The sequence below is a fragment of the Crotalus tigris genome, unplaced genomic scaffold (assembly GCF_016545835.1).
Source record: "Crotalus tigris isolate CLP2741 ecotype Arizona unplaced genomic scaffold, ASM1654583v1 scf7180000017987.690289119674:8195010, whole genome shotgun sequence".
Taxonomy (NCBI): Eukaryota; Metazoa; Chordata; class Lepidosauria; order Squamata; family Viperidae; genus Crotalus; species Crotalus tigris.
In genome coordinates this window covers 1,827,803-1,849,266 of record NW_024096758.1, presented here as the reverse complement: position 1 = coordinate 1,849,266, position 21,464 = coordinate 1,827,803, and the positions used below count along the sequence as shown (strand labels likewise).

Below are 21,464 nucleotides of genomic sequence, written 5' to 3'. Positions count from 1 at the left end.
ATGAAAAACCCTAGGGAGTGACAAAAAACATACACTTTGGCCAATGGCTGTAATGATTTAGATACAATACTATTACTGTGTTCCATCTGGGACAGTCATCTTCAGAAAAAGACCTAGAGCTTATGACAATTAATTGTAATTTTATCCTGGGAGCTGAGGGGACAGGAGGAACAAACAGTCTCTTAGGAGAGATCATTTCAGACTTGTTGCCTTGTTATCAAGGGGCTTCTCCATCTGATGGTTATGTCTAAAGAGGGTGCAAAGCATTAGCCCTGGCTAGGAAAAAAGCAGGGTGCACTCAAAACAAAGAATCTATCATGACTACCAATTTATGATTTTTTTTAAAAAAAAATACTTCAACATTAACATGAAGTTGAACTGTGGAAGATGGTTGGGTCCTGAAAAACTAATTTTAGAAGCCTTCCTTTTAATTTTATAGATTACTTTACTGCATTTTATCCCTGTTTTTAGGCAAATCTTGTATCTTAAAATGGGTCACAGTATTTAAAAAGCAAACATCTTGCCCTCTGGCTTAGAATCTAAAAAGGCAAAACAGACAAGGGATTCCTCCAGGCTAGAAAAGGTGTTAAAAGATATATACAAGCATATTCATGTTATTCATGCTGGATTGAGCTTCCCTTCCAGCTCTCTTGAATAGTGACTGTTTCAGATATGAACAATGCCCTTCCTTCCTTGTTATGGCTGAAGATTGTGTTATAATGGGGCTCTCCAGCTTCTTTTAACTTTGAGCACATTTGGAATGTTAAAAGTATATTCTTGTCCTCTTTCAAACTGGCTGGTGTGATGGGAGGATGTGTCCATTCACAAAACAATTGCAATGGGTCAAACTAGTCACAAAGCATTAATGAACAATAATGTTCAAAATCACTTTTTTTCCTGCTGGGAAAATTAATTAACTTCCGAACAAAGCACTGGACTGCTGTCACTTACCCATTTAAATTTTTTTAAATAAAACGTTTACTGTAGATTCTGTTTGTATGCTAGATATATTCATGGATTTTTTAAATAATCTTGAATTATCTTGGATTTTGCAGATCCCAGCTTCTACTTTTTACAATGCTTATATATATGAATATTAACTTATATGGCAAAGAGCTGGGAGGTGCCAAGAGAGGTATCCCTGGTCCTATTGACTTTCATGAGAATTATTGGAGATTTTAGTGTTAATATTATTTATTACACTTAAAGACTTAGGGCTGAGTGTAAAGGCGCATACTCTAATTTTCAGTGGATTTTTACAGTTCCTCCCTTCTCCAGATGACCAGACCTGTAGGTGGGTGACTGAGCGAAATTTTTTAAACATACCTTCACATCTGGATCAGGGAGATGGCAGTTGTAGATTGTAATATAGCTAGTCCGGATTTCCATATAGATAACAGGGTCTTGTGACCTTAATCAGATCTTACTCTGATAATGGAACTAGCTTTTGGTTTGAATCATTGTCTTGATTGCATCCGTTAACTATAAAGGCATTTGCCAATCAAATTTGACTCCTGGTGATTAGTTTTGTAGCAACAATTTTCCACTGGTAATAATAATAATAAAGTTGGAAGAGACCTTGGAGGTAATAGGTAATAGTAGTAAAGTTGGAAGGGACCTTGGAGGTCATCTAGTCCAACCCCCTGCTCAGGCAAGAAACTCTACACCATTTCGGACAAATGGCTGTCCAGTCTCTTCTTAAAAACTTCCAGTGTTGGAGAATTTACTGCTTCTGGAGGCAGGCTGTTCCACTGATTAATTGTTCTCACTGTCAGGAAGTTTCTCCTTAGTTCTAGGTTGCTTCTCTCCTTGATTAGTTTCCACCCGTTGCTTCTTGTCCTGCCTTCAGGTGCTTTGGAAAATAGCTTAATTCCCTCTTCTTTATGGCAGCCCCTGAGATATTGGAATACTGCTATCATGTCCCCCCTTGTCCTTCTCTTCGTTAAACTAGACATACCCAATTCTAGCAACCGTTCCTTATATGTTTTAGCCTCTAGTCCCCTAATCATCTTTGTTGCTCTTCTCTGTACTCTGTCTAGAGTGTCAACATCTTTTTTACATCGTGGTGACCAAAACTGGATGCAGTATTCCAAGTGTGGCCTTACCAAGGCATTGTAAAGTGGTATTAATACTTCACATGATCTTTTGGGAATTTCATAAAAATTCCCTGGCTTTACCTTCAACATTGGGGTTTCCAAGTATTAACTAGCTCTGATGTTGTTTGGCTTTTTCTTCCTTTTTTTCTTTTTTCATTTTATTGTATTGCAACAATAAAATTGTTTCCCCCACCCTTGCAAAGCAGACCCCAAATTTATAAACTTCTATATCTACTTGCTATCAGTTTGACCTGCCATCCATCTACTATAGAAAAATAAAGAAGTTAACAGGTGAACCATCAGCAAAGTTAAACTTCAAAGCCCTCTGTTAACAATCTATTATTGTATTGAATTTGTAGAAAGACTATGATGTCTTCTTATCTACCATAAATCACCACAATAATGATCTCTAATCAGGCCAGGATCAAATATCCTTGTTTGATTCTTAATAGAATAACTTTTCCTTAAGATTTCGGTTGAGAATTTTCCTAACAAGTCTATCTTTGAGAGGAAGCAACTAAATTTCATTTTTAATGTGTGCCATTGTGCCCACAGGAAAAAATGACAATAAAGGTTATCTATCTATCTTATATCCCAGAATCATAAACCTCTGTTGTCGATCCATGTTCCCAAAAAAGTCCAGTCCAAATTGTTTATCAGTTAGTTATAATAAAACCATTCCCCAGTCACCATTAGCTTTAAGTTGGTGCATTGTAGACATAAACAGAGAACTTATGTATACTCTAACAAGGTAGCCACAGAAAATGCTGAGTTAATATTTCTCTCAATAAAGGATTAAGAAAAAAGGAAAGTTTCCATCAAAAATTTAAAAATTAATATGTTTATGTGTTAGGGTTTTTTTAATGCATTTTTTTAAAATGTCTTTACTGCTTTTTAAAAAAAAATTGGAGTTAACTTTTTTGAATAAAATAGATTTAAAAAAATTAAGACCAGAGCTTTTCAAAAGTTAAGAAAATGAGAAATTCCTGTAGTGAAAACGTGATGTGAATGTAAACCCAAACAAGTCACTTTAACTACCCAGAAAATCTCCATCAACTTCCATACAGAGAAAGCGAAAGTAATTCAGAATGGCAGAATAAACAGTGAAAAATCTTTAAAGAATTCATGTTAAAAACCAGCAAGGAATTGGAGTAAATCAGCATTCTGCTTTTAAAAGAAAGATCAAGTTAAAATATTCAAAGAGCTGAGGTGGCGCAGCAGTTAGAGTGCAGTACTGCAGGCCACTTTAGCTGACTATATTCAGCAGGTCAGCGGTTCAAATCTCACCGGCTCAAGGTTGACTCAGCCTTCCATCCTTCCGGGGTAGGTAAAATGAGGACCCAGATTGTTGGGGGCAATGTAAATATATATATACATTGCTTACTGGTGTACACCGCTTAGAGAGTGCTTGCACTTAAAGCGGTATATAAGTCTCAAATAAATAAATAAATAAATAAATAAATAAAAAATGTGCGGTTAAAACCAAGGCATTCTTAAAAAAAAACAACAACCAAACCCAAACAGTTGAAAGGAAAGATGGAGATCTAATTTTCTAATGGCTCCTCCTGGGCATTGCGATCCTCAAGATATCTTTTCCCAGGTGAATCCACAGTTGTCCAAGGTTGTGTTGGGTAGTTTCTAAATGTTCCCATTTGGATCTAGGGAGTAGCTACCAAAGAACGCACTTTGGCAGCAAGAACCAGCTGTTTGTTGGCAAGAGAAACAGACCTCCCTACTGCTCAGCATGCCAACTTGGGGGAAGTTTTATTTGGCTTTTTCAAAACACCCAAGGTTGTCTAAGTATTGCTACTTGGTGTATATCAAATTAACTGAACAGTATTAAATCAATTTTAAGGTCTCTTGCATTCAAAAGCATTGGGTAAATTCAGAAAAGGAACTAATTCAGTAATCAGGTTAATTGTATTGCTCCATTAATAAAGAATATATGTAGTTCAAGGCTAGGCAGTTGAGTTCTTGATTTTCTCTGAGCTTGGTTGAACACCAAGAACCCAGTAATTGTATTGCTTGAACACAGCCCAATGATGGCATTCTGAAAGACCCGGGCTCTCAGATGCAGTCTTAAGACCCTGTCTCTTGGGGGACATGCAGCAAGTAACTGCCCACATTTTGTCTCATTCAAAGCAGGTTTAATCTTCTCTACCAAGTATGATAAAGGGTGTAGTGCTTTACATTCCCATTCCAAATTAAATGTCATCATTTGCCTATTTGTTAAAAACCAGTAAGAGGTACACTCTGTAAAGGACAACAAAGGAGTCTTAAAGCCACAAAAACTCAGCCCAACCTATTCACAGGCCAGTTAAGTCTTGAACACCTGCACAAAAGGATGGGATATAAATCTAATACCAAATAAATTCCTTTTCTGGCTCAGACATTAAAGATCTGCATAGTTCTGCCACATCATTGCTAAAAGTCAAGCCACCCTGGAGGCTTCATGATATTCATGCCAGGTTTTCCTGCTAGGCTTTTAAATCCACGCTTCTGGCACATCTTGGTGATCTCCCAAATCCAACTTCGAAATTCAACAAAAATCAGCTTCAGTGCTGTTGACAGCTGTGACATTTAAGTATAAGGATAATAGATTAAATGGCAAGAACAAGATAATGATTCAGAAACAGTCGTGCTACGTGAGGGATATACTCTGTGGCAATTTCAGAAGTTCAAAGCACTTTATTGACTGTTAGGCAGGTATTAGAGCATCTAATGATCTCTAGTCAAATCTCTCACTGACTGCAGAAATATGTTTTGAAGATACACAGCCTTAAAACCCTGTAATGGAAAGCTGCATTCTATAAATGTTTATCAGCAAGGCTTCCCAATTTTGAACTGAATCCTGTATCTTATATTTTAAAATAGGTTGGTTTGGTTTGCTGTTACTTTTTGAAGCTGAATTATCAAACCTGGTGTCTTGCTGTGGCAGAAATCGATGTTCTATATTATGTCATATAATCTTTTTTTAAAAATAGTACTCTTTCCCTCTGCTTTTTGCACACAGACACACATTTATCCACCCTCCCACTCCCATCTGCATTCAGATAAGGGTCAGGTGGGGTTTTTTTATTTTGTTTGTACAGAAAACAATGATTGTCTGCCATTCAGATTTTGCATATTTTCTGTCCTTTTCTAGCCATTGAGTGAAATCCTGAGATCCTTATACTGCTGCCCATTGAATTTTCCTTTCATTGTTTTTTATTAACTAAAACAAAGCTAAAACAATGTCTCCTTTTCAACGACGAGAAAACAATTACAGTTTAATGGAACGGTGAAAAAACAAACCTTAACCCAATTTTGAGGAGAGCTGACATCCATCTGCCAAACCTGAAGGAATTGCCCATTGATGGAACACAATTTGGGAGGAAAATTGCAAGAAGCAGCAAGATACAGCAAGAGGGCAGGTGGGGTGGGCAAGGGGGCTGGTGCTGAAGCCTTTTCATTGTGTGCCTCTGTTTATTCATTCTCCACTGTGTTTACTAAGTAATTGCAGACTTGCTGTGGTCCCCAGTGGGAAATACGTTCCTGATTTCAGACATTGGCTTTTGTGCATTGCTTCTCAGTAGGGGAGGTCTCTGGCCCCTTGCTGTTCCAATTTGTTTGCATCTGTGTTATTTCAATTTAACATAAATGTGATGGGCATGTAACTTGCGTCACCAACTGTTATAAGCAATAATAGCTTTTCTTCTCATGCTCTGTAAAGCAGTTGTCATGTCTCAGCCACAGGCAGTCAAATCTCTCTCTGTGGGGTTTACACTACTTTGACATAAAGTGTGCCGAGGCTGTATTATAGCCTGGGGAGGGGAGGGGGGTGATAATGATGGGAAAAATCCCTCAAGTCTCTTTGCTTGGGGTCCATAATAAAACTAGTGCTTGTTTTAGTAGTATTCATAGATAAACCAAACTTTGCCGTTTCAAGAACCAAGCAAGGAGAGGAAAAAGTATATGATGCAGGGTCTGTTCAGGAATGGAAAAGGAGACGATAAGCACGTCTTAAATAGCTATCCTGGGGCTGAATTTTGACAATGGGTCCTCAGCTAGCAGCAACTGCTCTATCTTTTGATCATTTAACTAAGCTTTTCATTGTAGGTGACCAGATAGTCATTTTCTGCATGATTGGGCCAGGAATAGAGGAAGTAATGCAATTCACAACTCCTTCCCCAAGTGAATGTTAAAGGATTTTTTTTTTCTCAAAAAAAAAAAAAAAAGCAAAAGGAGAAAGTTGTGTATTACTACGACTAGTCTTGTATAATAGTAATATTTCTGCCTGACCAACTGTGCCATAAAATGAAAGTATACTTAGAAGCACATGCTATTGTAAGCAGGGCACTACTTAAGGGTAAGACTTACAGCTACCAACTACTAAGTTCCCATGTACTTTTAAATAAAAATCAAGTTTATGTTCGTGATTCATGAGCCAGGAGAGCTTGACACGAGATTGTTTTTAGGTTTGATCTCTGAATCTGAAGAAGACAAAAGCGTTCCATTAATCTGAAGTGGTCAAATAAGCTTAATGAGGTTATGGAAGCAACCACATGAGCGACATCAGATTTGCAGAATACCTGCCCATCCTATACTTTCCCCACAACTGTTAATCACATGGGGAGGGATGAATCCATGTCAAGTTCCATTGCTCCCAGATCTCGTTATCTTGTTTTAGTTGTCTTTTTCTGACAAACAGTAGACAAATTAAGAATATGTTTTCAAAACTGAGGTGAGATTGGGGGAACTGAATATTTGTTCTATCGCTGATGCTACTTCCCATACATGGGACTTAAATCTGTGAAAGTCCAATGCAGCTTCTGAATAACTTCAGCTAAGACGTAATTTCTTACAATTATGTTCATCATGTATTTAAGATGAACCATCAGTTAAAACAATGCAGGTCTGTATTTTATTTTTAAAAGAAGTTCAGTATTACAAACTTTAAAAAATAAAATTAAACTTGAAACAAAATACATCTTTAACATTTATTTCTCCCCCAATTTTAGTAAAAAAAGACAGATGGCAGGAAAGGCTGTTCATCAGCTGTTCTGGATTCTGCTGCAGTTGTAATATCAGCTAAATCTCATCCTTTACGCTGCAGTTAATAAACAGAGGGGCATTTTTACAGCAAGGTATCTAGACAGAATTAATCAGGTCTCCTTACTTTGGCTCATATAAACCTACCTGTTGAGTCTCTCACAAATCAAAGGTGTGCAACTGCAGACATGATTTTCAAGCTTGCTCACCCACCTTGTAACCCCAAATCCTTGTTTAGACTTCTCCCTCTTCAGAAGGCTAAGGAGAGCAGGGAGTGTAACTTTGGCAGGATAAAGTCTAGAATTTCTGCAGGAATTTGAGGACCAAGTCCTGCAGCTTCACCCTAAGTGACTCGTCACTCTCACACATGATGTGGGTCGAATCTTCTTCAATGCGGATTAGAGTTTCCACATCCTGGAACAGCACCAGATGCCCTTTTGGGGTGTCTTCCACTTTGATGTCACTGAAGCCATGCTGCAGCCACCGTGGACAAGAAAAAAAAAAAACAATCGGCTCAAAATAGGAACTATTTAAAACCCTCCATCTGATAAGCATCTGGTCAATATTTGTGTCATATGTCATTTAGGAATATAAATTACATCTCTACATATGTATTAAAAATAGACAAATCATATTTCTTCTTTTTGTTTGTCCTACTTGCTGCAATCCAAGATTCCGTATGCTCGCTCACAGCCTTATCAATTTTGCATCCTTCAAGTGCAGTAGCAAAGAGCTCCTATGTTTTTTCTGGTTGGCCCGTGGGTGGTTAGAGGATTTGGCACTTGCAGTCTAATATATCTGAAATGTGGTGGTGGCATCAGGCTGGGAAAGGGTGTTCTTATTTTTTAAAAAAGCAGCAGAACCATGGGTAATGCTCTGTAAATTGATGTGGCTTGATACTCAATGGCTCCAGCTCAATTATGTGGGACAAGGTAAGCAACAAACAAGTTAAAATTGCCTCTTTCTTTTAGAAATGAGGCTCAGAAAGGATAAGGTTAATCACCATGACCTTCATGGCACTGATGGAATTCTTAGGAGAACAGTGAAATAAACGCTTTAAAAATAAATGTTGATCACAAGACCAGCTTCTTAGCATTAGAAGATGCTTAGCCAATCTACCATGTTTTCTCTATTAATATTTTCTATTACCTTTTCCAGAGTCTGTACCAATTGGTCTACCGGGATAGAGCCACTTAAGAGAGGTTTGGTAGACTTGAGTTCCGGCAGGTCATCTGTTACTCTCTTCCTCTTTTTGCCAGGCTGAGGCTGGGAAAGTTTTGGTGGGAGCTACCAATAAAAGATTGGAGATGAAAAAGATAAGAGCATGTACATAGCTAAAGTTCTACATGAAAGCCTTCTACTATTCTGCATGTCTCAAGTGGCCAGGGAACAGATACCCTCAACCCTTCAGTCAATGCAGCTAACCAAGCACTGGGGAGTCAACCTCTTATGGATAGTCAAGCCATTTAATCAAGACGGCAATGCCCATCAAGTATATCCTATAGAGATCTTAAGGCATAAATATTTGTGGGCCATATAAAAACAAGCAGTGGGCAAGGCCATAGGCCATAGTTTGCCAACCCCTGATCTAGGATATAAAATCTGTCTAGAGCAGGGGTAGGCAACCTTGGTTCTTTTATGACTCGTGGACTGAGCATGGCTGGCTCAGGAATTCTGGGAGTTGAAGTCCACGAGTCATAAAAGAGCCAAGGTTGCCTACCCCTGGTCTAGCGGTACAACAAAACTCCTGAATAATTTACAGAAGGGGGAATAGTGTTTTTCTTCTCTCCTTTTTCTTTCATACATATTAGTTGCTTCCTTCTCTATGCCTTCCTTTTGTTTTTCGTTCTGTCCCGCTACCTATTCTTTCTCTTAATCCTCCCCACACCTCCTATCCAACGCAATCCACTGCTTCATTATACACTACCGTTGTTTTAAAATGCTGTTTTATCTATCAGTTTTGCCAAACTTTTTTTCTTTTTGCACAATAGCAGTATAATATACATTATATACATATCTAAAAGTGAGTATGTTTATCATATAAGGTGGAGACAGAATTCCACAGCAATATACTGTAGTAGCTAAAGAAGTGGCTTGGGTGATCTATAATAAAAAGGGAAGAAGGATCAGATCTGCTTATGTTTCACTGGGAGACATTCAAAAGGAATCCCAGGTCTTGGCTAGACTGAGAAATCAACAAATTTCCATGGGGAAAAAACCCCACTTTTCTAGAAAAGCGAGATAAACACCAATCAAAAAGGTAAAAAAAAAAAAAAAAAGCTAAAGGTTTCCACGTGCGGTCCTGTCCAACTCTAGAGCACGGTGCTCATCTCTGTTTCTTGGCTGAGGGATCCAGTATTGTCTGAAGACAATTTCCATGGTCATGTGGCCAGCATGGCTATACGCCAAAGACGACAAAACATTTTTACCTTTCTACCAAAGTGGTACCTATTAATGTACTTGCATTTTGCATGCTTTTGGACTAGCTAGGTGGGCAGGAACTGGGGCAGGAACGGGACCTCATCCCATTGCGCAGAGCTTGTGTTTCAAACCCGCACTGCCAGCTCTCCAGCTGACAAGCTCAGTATCTTTAACCACTGAGCCATTGTGCTCCTATGAAAAAGGTCTACATCACTGGCAAATCTTTGAAATCCCCCACTTCCCCCCAGCACTCGTCATATCATACCTGGAGCACATGCTTGTTATCTTTAGTATGCAAAACAGCACTAACGGTTGCCAAGGAAATACCTGGTTTCATCTCAGTGGGTAACAGTGAATCTGCAAGCTGAAGCAGAAGATGAGTTAAAAATAAGCTGCAGTATTTTCCTTGATGGAGGAAAACTTTAGCACTGCTGGCCTGGAAGTTTAGAAAAAAAAATACTGAACATGAATACAATACAACCATCTTTCCCAACACAATATCCTTCAAATGGCTGGAGTTGCAACTCCCAACTTTCCCCAGCTAGCATGGCCAATTGCATCAGGTTTCTAAAATCATGCATGACATGGTAAAAGGGATCAGAAGGAATTTTTCTTGTCTCCATCATAGCTTAGGACTTGGGCAATGGGTCAACAGAACTAATTAGCAGTTCTATATAATCAATATAGCAGCTAAATAGAAAGATACTCTCATATCTATGAAACTATTTAAATGTACATGAAGACCACTGGTTCAGTTGGCCTTAAAGTATAGATTTTAATGGGACATAGGGCTTCCTAATTGGAAATTCTAGGTTTGCTATATTAAATATAATACATTAAACCTCTATGGACAAAGGCAATGTATCTGAAAATATTCCAGTGGAGTACCTCAGGATTCTGTCTTCAATCCAGTGCTCTTCAACATTTTTATAAATGACTTAGAGGAACTAAAGTAGATGCTTAGTAAATGTACAAATTACACACAACTTTGGTGGTGGTTGTGGTGTTGGGATTGTTTATACTTTCAAAGAGAGACTCTAAGATTCAGAAGGATTTTGATGGACTTGAATGTTGGGCCCCATCCAACAAATTGTTCCAATGTAAGAAATGTAAGGTCCTGCACTTTGGTAAGAAAAACTAGACCCACAAGTACAAAATAAGTGATAGTTGGCTTGGCATTAGTTCTTGTAAAAAGGAACTGGGTGTCCTGGCAGATCACAGATTAAGCATGATCCAGTGGTGTACTTCAGCTGCTAAGGAGCTAAAGAAATCTGAACAGCATCAAAAGAATTATAATATAGATATCCAATCTATGGTGTATTGGTCAGATTGTCAGTAGAATATTGTGTCTAGTTTTTGTTTGCACAATACAAGAAGGATGTTGGGGATCTGGAAAGAGTCAGAGAAGATCAACAAAGACAGTTAGGGGCTTCAAAGCTAAATCCTATGAACTGGGTTAAAAGAACTGGGCATGTTTATCATGAAGAAAAAAAGGTTAAAGGGAGACTTGATATGAGTCTTCTAATATTTGAAGGATTGCCATAGGGGAGAAGGTATGAATTTATTTTCGGTGGTGTCCAAGGATAGAATAAGAACCAATGGTGGAAACTTTATAGGAAGAGATACAAATGTATAATAATGAAGAAAGTCTTAACTATTAGAGTTATGAAGTAGTGAAATAGTCTTTTCCTTGAGTTGTGGATACTTCATTACTTGAGGTTTTTAAACAAAGTCTGGATAACATTTGGGATCATTTGAAGACTCCTGCTCTGAGAAGAGAGTTAGATTGTAAGATCTCCAAATCTTTCCAACCCATGATTCTATGAAATAATCTTTGCTAGAGAGATGTTGTTGCTTTCCTGCTTCATTTGTGGATTTTCCAACAGAAGATGGTTGGCCAAAGTGGGCACAAAGTTGTTGAATTGAGACAGCCTCTTTCTGACTGAATTACAGTTTCAACAACTACATTGTTGGAAGACCTGGGGACTAGATTGGGGACTGATGTTTCTGGAGAAAATCTATGTGGTCATTAAGAGCCGATTTCAACTTGATCGATCAAGCAATCTTTTAAATTCAGCTTACCATTCTTACCTTCTTTTTGTTGAATCTATTATTTACAGATTCCTGCAGCTATGCTATGAATTACACACCATGTTAGTATTCAAACTATGTATCAAAAAAATAAAAAACACCTTCCTGACAGTATCATAAAAAAGGAGAAGGTCCTAAACAGCAGCTGTGATGACTGTCTTCAATAAAAATGTGAGGTGCCTCAGGGCCTCCAACAAACTTACACCCCAATAAATAAATCTATTAACAGCCCAGGAAAAGATCCTCTCTGAAGCAAGGAGAGTAAAAGACAGTTGGCTTTTTGCTGTATTTTATTTATATGGGCTGAGGTTTTTTTATATATTAGATCAACAGATAGAAGGTAAATTTACCTTAGCTACATGACTTTCTACTGATCTTCACATTTGCCATTCCTACCACCCATCCAATATGATACAGAAAGAAAGAAAATGTGGGCCACTAAAATATTGAGTTTGACAATATTGGCCTAGGAGATGAAAGGCTTCCTTCTCTGTGCCATTGTGGAATGGTGGTTAAGGAGTTGGGCTACTGCAGGAAGATCCAGGTTGTAGTTTGGGTGACTTTGGGTCGATCAATATCCCTTGGCCCAGCCTACCTCCCAGGGTTGTTCTGGAGAAAAATGGGAGGAGGACAAAAACACGAAGTCTAAGTTGATTAAGATCCCACCAATAATCTACTAGGCCAGATAAGGCAAAAAACATCTGGGGCTACAGAATAACCTCTCCCCCCTTCCCAAGAAGATCAGTTTTGAGATGACCCACTCTGCACCTTGGAAAAGCTTAGTGAACATGTATCATTCCATGTTCCTGAGACTCAGATTGAACTCTGGATCTCCTGAGAGTTACCATTTCTTTCCCCAGGAGAGGACATGCTGTGTTGATAGTGAATTTGGGGGAGAGGAAGAATGAAGAGGTCTTTCATTAAGACAAATTGGCACCATTCAGTTCAGTGGATTCAGTCGGAAGCAGCTGAATCCAATCTCAGGAAGTTTAGCAAGCCTGATTACTCCTTTGTTTTTATTGTTGAAATGTTAGAAGCAGGAAGTGTGATGGGGAGCTTTTTCATTTAATAGGTTTTCATCATGGATGTCATTAAAGCCATTTTGATGCTAGAGGAGCTGTAACGAGCCTCAGGGGTTTCTTAAAACATTTAAGAAATAAAGTTGGGAGCTGTCTTCACCTATTTGCGGAATTCTCATAAATCCGCAGAAGTTAATTTCCCAAGGATACATTTTAAAGAACTGATATCAAAGAAGGCAGATCCAGAACTGCAGACCACATTAGAAGGCAAAGTGATCACAACCCATCTTTAAACTATGGCACACTCACCAAGGCTCTTCCTGTCTTACTGCAGGGGCTCAATGTTGCTGGACTGCCATGTGTGGCAAATCCTGGCATTATAGCCTTAGCCAGAAGCCTTTATATTTGTGACCCTTATTGCTTTTAAGGAAAGGTTAGGGGATATTATATTCTCCAGAAATGGAAGTTATACTCCTGGTCAGCTCTATTTGAACACTGCAACTAAGTCAATAGGATCAAAGAGACAAACAACTGAGTGTCCTCCAGCCAGCACAAGTCAAAGGCTGGGACTGCAAAAGTAACATCAGGTAGTGATGACCCTAGAGAAGCAAGGCTGGCATTCCTACCTGCTAATTTCTTTGATGTTTGATTTAAAAAAAAGACCTGCCACTGATGTATTAACAAATCAGAGTGTTGTACATTCAGCTTTTTTGGGCAAAAAAAAAAAATGGATGAAAGAAATGGGTCTGTGAAGTCAAATGGCTGAATAGCATATATTTAGCTAGGAGGTGGAGGAGCTTCAGGGATTGCAGAAATCACAGGACAAATTTTTAAGAAAACCTGAGTGGAAAAGGGACAAAATTTGTTGGGTAGTATTTGCTGTGGTTAAGATCTAAACAAATGAGATATCATCCTTGGATTTAACTCCACAGATACTAGAATCTTTCAAACAAATTGAAATGAAAAGATTTGAGAATTAAGTGCATGAACACAAATCACAATCCAGAGAAACCTAATAGAATCTCTCTCTATGGGGCAACGTTATTCAACACACTGCAGCAGACAACAATCACAATGCTGTAGCTTAGCAGAATAAGATAAATATTCCCACTTTAAGAGCACACAGAGAAGCTGCAACTGGAGCAATCTTTCCCCCCACTTAAAAGATACTCCTGGATTCCAGCTGCGGTTCAGGCTAATGGGCTCTTGACATGCAAATCAGAGCTCTCTATTCAGTTGAATGGGGGCCGTCTGGGGAGGGGCAGGAAGAGTAGGGGGAATCAATATTTGTTAGGGAAGCAGCTTAATTGTACACACCAGGATGGCTTGTGGCTTTGTGCTGAGTTTTACATTCTACACTAAATGGTGATGCTTTGAGCTGCGCTAAAGAGGGAGGTTCCCCTTAGGTGGTTGTTTCTAAAATGCCCGGCTTGCAATAAAGATTTTCCGTGGTTCGGAAGAGAAAACATCCCTTTCTTTCAAGATCACCTGTTATATTTAAGGCTTTCAAGAAGTCTGGGGGCATGAGTTGACCCCCTATTATCAATGCACACCCCAATGTATTAATGAGCCTCACTGCTATGAATGGCAAATTATAGTAGAGGAAGGGCTCCCTCTTCAGGCTTTGATGTGCTCAACTGATGGGAACAAATGGACACTAATTGGCAGATGGCGATGCCAGGCACCTGGGATGCAAGGATGGGGACTAAAAACTGGCAGAAACAGGTGCCAGAGGAACTGAAACCAACACTTTTTGGCTGCTGATCACTGTGAAACCACCTATTTTATAACACATTTTATATTCTGCCTATGAAAAACATACACAACCCAATAAATGGTAATCAAGTCTTTGCAACCCAGAACAAGGTATTGATTCCACAGCATACTAGGTTGAAAGGTTTCTTGCATGCTCTCCTATTATTCATCCTTAGTTGAAGAAAACACAATACACCCAGAGTTTTGGTCTTATATTGAACAAAAATGTACATGGAAAATCTGATGGCCTGGAAAAAAAAATTGGACACAAATCTAGGAAGGGCTTTGTTGCATCAGACAAAAGCCTCTTGAGTTGAGTAGCACCCTCTTTCCTGCAGCATGGACAGAAGCTTGTTATGAAGATAATAGCTCTTCTTTGTTTTGTCTCCCCAGTGTCCAATATCTTTAAATGTAAGTTCCTAGAGATCAGTTTAACCATGATGGAAAATGGAAACATTTCTGAGAAATAATGCTAGCCCCAAAGACATAGAGTGAAACATCAGATTTTCAATACTTGAATATATATCCGATAAATATAAGAAGACATGGTCCTTTAAAAAAAACCCAAAAAACTCCCACATTGTATCAAATAAAAAAATCTATGTATCACAGACAGGATAGTCAGATGCCCATACTGAATGATATATAAAAACTTCTTGTTTATTATTTTTCATAATCTATCGTTTTAGGACAGACATGTCAAACACGCAGGCTACACCCACTCCGGCCCCACAAAGGCAAAAAATATCCTGATATGTCACAATATAGCCCGCAATGCGATTGGGCTAGACATCCCTGTTTTAGAATATACTGACAAATATGCCCTTCACAGAGTTTTATTTTTCTAAAATACACATGTCTTCCATTTATATACTCCCATCTAATTCAGGTGTTATTTGATGCATCTTTTAAATAGAAGCCCAAAATATTGTATCTTACACTGTACATTAGCAGTGAAGCAAATGCAATCTAAATGTGGATCCTAAACAAGCATAATTTGTCTCATCCATACTAGAGACAATGATCAATGTGGAAAACTATGAAGGACAACTATATTATAAGAAAAACAACAATTGTGAAAAAAAAACCCCACTGCTCTCAAAATACAGAGTCCCAAGGCATGCAAAAGAACGCAGAGCTCTGATCATTAGAAGGGAGTGTAACTGGAAGAATGGAACAGCACATCATCAGACAAGACTTCAGACATGGTAATCAACTAACAAAGGAACACAAGCAGGATTCAAAAGAGCTTCAGACCAACCCCTAGGATAGGGAATAACCCATTTACCCCAATTAGTTGTCCAAAATAGATTTCTCATGCACAATCGCAAAACTGCCATAGCAAATGGGCTAGTCCATTGGCAGAATGACTAGCCATGATCATGTAGCTAGTCTTCAAACAAACCATTCAAGGGGGACTGGTCATTGCAAGGGCAACAAGAAAATTACCCAAAGGAACATCGGTGCATGTAGCCAACACACTGGTAATCTCAAGTAGGAATCTGTTACAAAACTAAGTCGGAGCACAAGTAACCCAATTTTGCTTAGTAAAACTGAAAAGTTCTAGAAAGTTTGCTAGAAGAGAAAAACATACAACAGACTTTTTTCCTGCAAAATGTGACCTCATTTCAGCAACATCAATAGCAACAGCTATTTTTTCTCAAGAAAATCTGAACAATACTTATATCTGTATCTTGCTGACACCAGTTACAGTATCTTAATAAGCAACATCTAGGTGCTCTATTCATACACTTCACCCATTACTTCAAGGTCTTTCATTCCCCCTCTCCAAACAATCCTGAAGATACCGCTTATCAGTCCCCCCCCTTCCTTAATGAGCCGACCTTTCATTCCTCACCTCTGGGGTGATTTCAATTTTCTCATAGCGGCGTTTGAATGGAAGAGTTAACACCTCTGCTCTACGGTAAGACATGGGTGGAGGCAAGCAGTCAACCATCAAATCTGTGCGATGGGATTGGGTTGGAGGAGGCTGAGTATATTGCTCAGGACAAACCACATGGAGAGGCTGTTAGGAAAACAAGGAAAGCCGTCTTGAGATTTTCAGTAAGGTATACAATGCAGTTTCAACGTGTGGAAAAAAAGTTTTCCACACACTTTTTTCAAGATAAATTAATTAAAAGTATGTGCTGTCTAACTCCCAATGACTCCACATACAGTTTATATGCTGTATGTAGAAGGAGGGGTTATTTGCAAGGCTTTGCATAATAAAACTTACAGAAACTAAAAGATAGCATGCCAGGGAGAAAATGTCCAGCCAAGTCTGCTTTCTGTTTGGAAAGGAATGAAATAAAATAAAGTAATAAAATAGCTCCCTCCCCCCAGAGAGTCCCAAAATCAAGGTACATTCAACCATTATAGGACCATAAGACCAGGCCTTAAAAAAGCTATTCTGGGAAGATCTGCAGATGGGTGAATTTCAAATCCCAGAGTTTTTAAGCTTACAGGATCATTACTGAGAATTCATGGAGGAAATATCCATGAATCTGGAGAATGCCTTGCTTGGGGAAAACTAGAAAAAGTTAATTATACTGAAAAACTGAAGAAATGGTAGCTTGTCTCAAGCCTTCAGATCAGTTCATGTAAGGTTTATATTATAGTTCAATCTGAAGCACACAATTGGGCAATGCAAATGTAGATTGTATTGTAAATTGCATCATTTAGATAATGATGTCATTAGACAAATGGCAAATGAACACCAATCATACCATTATGATAAGATAACCTTTATTGTCTTTTTTTTTTTACTGTGGGCACAATGGCACACATCAAAAATGAAATTTAGTTCCAACTGAATTTTGTCCACTGAATGTAGTTCCTTTTCAGCTGAGATCTGGAAAACTGGGATTTTTATTGTACTACTGCAGCTCTAGTAAGAAGTTATGCTGCAAGGAATATAATATTTGAAATGTGCAGCTGTCTCACAGTGACCTTCCTAAATTCTGTGGGGCCCTGATGGCTACACTAACATGATGATTCCAAGTGGGTGAGAACAAGTCACACAGTCTTTTCTTTACAGTTGGTTTTTTTCCCCTCAACTGCTGTTACAATTATTTTAGAACTTACTATGTCCCCTGTGTTCCTCATCTCAAAATGGCAATCAGCCACATGGTTGATTTTTGACAATTGCATTGCCAAACATAAATGACAAGGAGACCTAGAGAGCTGGAAAAACGGGGTCAGAGCAACCTAGGTTGGAGGTTACCAAAGGGAGTGTTTTCTGCTTTTCAGATATAAGTCTGCATTACAGGAAGACAAATGTGAGTTGCATGCTCAGCAAAACTTCACATAATGCAGTCTGGCAAAAATCCAGTTTCTAACAAGATATTAGCCTCTTTGGAAGCCTTCAAATACAGTCAGTTGGATTTTCTTCACTGAGCAATAAATTGGCATAAAGAATATTTCCAGGTGCATCTGCAGAGAGGTTTTCATTAAAATGATGAAAGCAACACTGGACCATTGCAAGACAAACTCTACCACAAGAACATATTTACAAAAGGGATGGAATTTGTGTCCTGATGGTGTGGCACTGCTTTCATAATTTCTCAGTGCTTCACACATACACGCACACACGGTGCCTCAGTTCTATCATATATGACTGAATAAATTTTGGAGGGAGTCATACTTGGGTAAAGTATAATCTGGACTTGCAGTAAGCAAATTAAGACAAGTAAATTTGATTACCTGTACTTCTTTGAGTAGTTTAGACACCTGGATAAAATTCAGCCTGGTGTCTATAGGACAGTAGATGCACTTCATGGCCAGTGGCTGGTAGGGGGCCAATGCATCCAGATAAGAGAAGTCAGGCTCTGTAAACAGGAAAGGGAAGACACAGGGAGAAAGAAACCGAGTGTTTAATATTATGCCAGAACTTTATCAAACAACACACTCCTCTATAGGACTTTGGACTTTGGTTTAAATCAGAAAACAGGGACTATACATCTTGGGGACATCTTAATGATCAAGATTTCAAGCCCTGAAACAAAGAGGATGGATAGAATAAAGAGTTGGCTTATTAGTTCTAAACATTCCAAATTCTGACATTTGAATACAGACACAAAAGAGAATAAACCACATTGGCACCGAGAGTCCCTGGGCTTGTGGTTGTGTCTGCTAGCATCAGTTTTCTTTCCCACAATGCCCCAGAGCAATACTATAGCAGGATCTTTGCAGAAATTTACATTTAGAGATTTCTGCATATTTGATCAAGGATTTTACTACCCTCTTCTTTATTATCAATCTGTTGACTCTCCAACACATTATTTTAAGTAATTTAATTTTTCCTTCTTGTCCTACCCACTCATCATAGCCTCCTGATTTGAATGAAATCACTTTGACAGAAAAATTCAACAGGGGTAAGCTTTAGCCAATACATCTACCTCCCAACATTTTCAAAGACAGTCCATGAGTAGTACAATGGCCCCCATTCAGAATTAAAGTTTCTTGTCATCTGGCTTTTACAACAGCTTTGTTAATTGAGGTTGCTATCTGATCCATCATTCTTCTCCAACATGGTGCCTTCCAGATATTTTGGATTACATTCCCATCATCCATATGGGAAGAGACAAGGTAAGGAAAGTCATTGGATGCCCTGATTCTCGGGCAATTCCCACCAAATTTTGTGAGACCTAATTCTGAGTAACCACAAATAGGATTGTCTCATACCAGTTGGGCCTGAAAATTGGATTATCATCATCATCATCATCGTCATCAATCATGATGATGATTATATCTACTTTTACCACAGTGCTTGTCTGAAAAATAAGGAGCTGTATAACACTATAAAAATAGGGTTTCTACTGTATCTTCAAATTTAATATAAATAAATAAATAAAATGTGCTCTTATTCAAAGACTTCAAGGGAAGAGATTCCTAGTTCAGCTTATCCCTATTTGTTGACATCCCTCCCCATGAAATAATGAATCACAATTCCTATTACAAACACATCATAAGAAAGATACCACAGTGGGGAAGGCTAATCTAGTTATTTTCAGATAATCAATAGAAAATTATGTCAATTAGTCTCATGTAGAATGACAATGGCAATTCATCTAGAAGAATCATCACTTCTTTCCTATTGGAAATTTAATCAAGAGGCAGTGCCAACAGGGCGGGGGGGGGGAGGACAGGGAAACTATGTCTTGCATTTAATTAAATCTTCCATTAAACCAGAGTCAGATTAGAAATAGTTCGTTCTGCAACAAGGAAATTGAATTTGGAAAGAAGTACTCCTCAAACATTTCATCACTGAAAAAAATGTTTATATAATAGACAGCAATATTTCTTCAAAGCTTTTCAACATATAAAAGAAAGCTGTGGGCTTGAGCCCAAAATATTTTTCCAAAGTTAGTTGAGCAACCCTGTTTCAACTTCAGTATTAAGTTACATGAACATCTTTGCTCTGAGTTATAGCAAAAACTTAAAGTCCTGTGGGAAAATTCAGAATGGCCAGGCTGTCTGTGACAGTCCCCACATATCTAGACACAACTACAAACAAGATGTTTTAAGTAAAGCAGAAAAAACAATTCCTGAGAATCCACATAGGGCATTTCAATGGTGAATGTTGAGCTCCAAGTGCTGGATTTATTTATTTTTGGCTTCATCCAGCAAACCTACTTTTTCTTGAACACAATGTCACGAAACATGATTTGTGAGTCTGCTCTTGGAGTTGGTTCTGGTAAAAGTGTCCCTTTTAGCCAGAAGGATGCCAACATTTTAATTAATTATTCAAACTTGATCAAATTTCAGAAGAACTTTATTAGCTACTCATTTCCCTTTCAGGCCCAATTAAAACTGCTGCTCTTTATTTTTAAGGTCCCATTTACTTTCCATAATGATAAAACGTCTGTGGAAAACCATATTGGCTTTTATTGGAAATGAAGTCTCTGTGGGCTTGGTAAAAAGATGATGATGCATACAGTCTGTGAATTACTTACCCAGGTTCACACATTAGAAATGCAGCTCTGTTTTGCTATTAATTACATCAGAAATCATACCTGTAAATATAACAGTGTTGAGACTGGATTTCCCCCACAGTTCCATGAAATGCACCACATCGCCAAACCGAAGTGAGGGATGACCAGTGAACACCACACAAGGCTGCTTGAAGTCATTACTAAAATCTCCATGGATGCTGGGGTAATGCTTCAGTTTGTTTGACTGGATAAGCTGGTATTCAGAAGGAGGAAGATGGTTATTTGCTTTTTTCTTTAATAATTATTTTGAAGACACATTTTGGTGACTGTTAAACTGCCCCTCCACCCTCTGTTCATAGAGGATAAATATGGATTTTGGCCCTGCTTCTCAGTTTTCTGGCTAGGATCATGTGGTTGTAATGTCTGTTCTTATAAGATTTAGTTTATAAATAAAGTAACATAGCAATATTGTAGGCTATACACTCTGTAGTTCCCAGACAGAGAAAGAAAGTACAGCTCCCAAGCCAAATATGGTTCTCCTCTTCTGAGCATTTCTTCCAGCAATGAAACCTGGAGTGTCAGAAGGCAACTGTAGGAGATGAATTCTTTTGTAAGTAAGAATTCCATCTCCAGAGAGCAGAGATAAAGGGCTCTGTAAGCAAGTCTTGCCAAACCTGAAATAAGAAGCTTTGCCTTGGTGTTGCTAATGGACATTTTCCTTGACAAGACAAGAACAATAATAATAATAATGCATTAAATAAATGCATGCAGACTTCTGAAAACACATTCAACTTCTTCTTGTTTCCCATTGATGGAAGTAAAAGAATCAGCTTCAAGGATATCATTTATATTATATTGACCAAAGTCTCCAGGGGCTGGAGATGAGAAAAAAAAAACCCAAACAAAAACCAAATACATTCTCTAAACTTAAATTGCAGCATTAAAAACAAGGGCTTTCAGTCTCCAACAGCTTGCTTTTTCTTTCATGTAAAATGGATGCAGTTTGGAAGGTCAATAAGCAGACATGTAAACTGCAGAAATCTACAAGGCCACTCTTTTTTTTAAACAAGGCCAACATATATAGAAATCCATTTTGCCTTGATCTGAGTTCTTCTCCC

At 38.3% G+C, this 21,464-nt stretch overlaps 1 protein-coding gene across 1 annotated transcript in view; it reads right to left on the bottom strand.

Annotated features, from left to right (window-relative positions):
- Positions 1-5,174: 5,174 nt before the first annotated feature.
- The window catches only part of INTS9 (integrator complex subunit 9), a 64,434-nt gene continuing 48,144 nt past the window's right edge, over positions 5,175-21,464 (bottom strand). Inside the window, exons 12-17 of the mRNA XM_039345923.1 lie at positions 20,428-20,599; positions 18,116-18,240; positions 16,272-16,439; positions 9,814-9,912; positions 8,277-8,414; positions 5,175-7,601 (exon numbers count right to left, since the gene is read on the bottom strand). Coding sequence (XP_039201857.1) covers positions 7,425-7,601; positions 8,277-8,414; positions 9,814-9,912; positions 16,272-16,439; positions 18,116-18,240; positions 20,428-20,599 — 879 coding nt within the window. The 3' untranslated portion in view covers positions 5,175-7,424. The remainder of the gene's footprint in view (positions 7,602-8,276; positions 8,415-9,813; positions 9,913-16,271; positions 16,440-18,115; positions 18,241-20,427; positions 20,600-21,464) is intronic.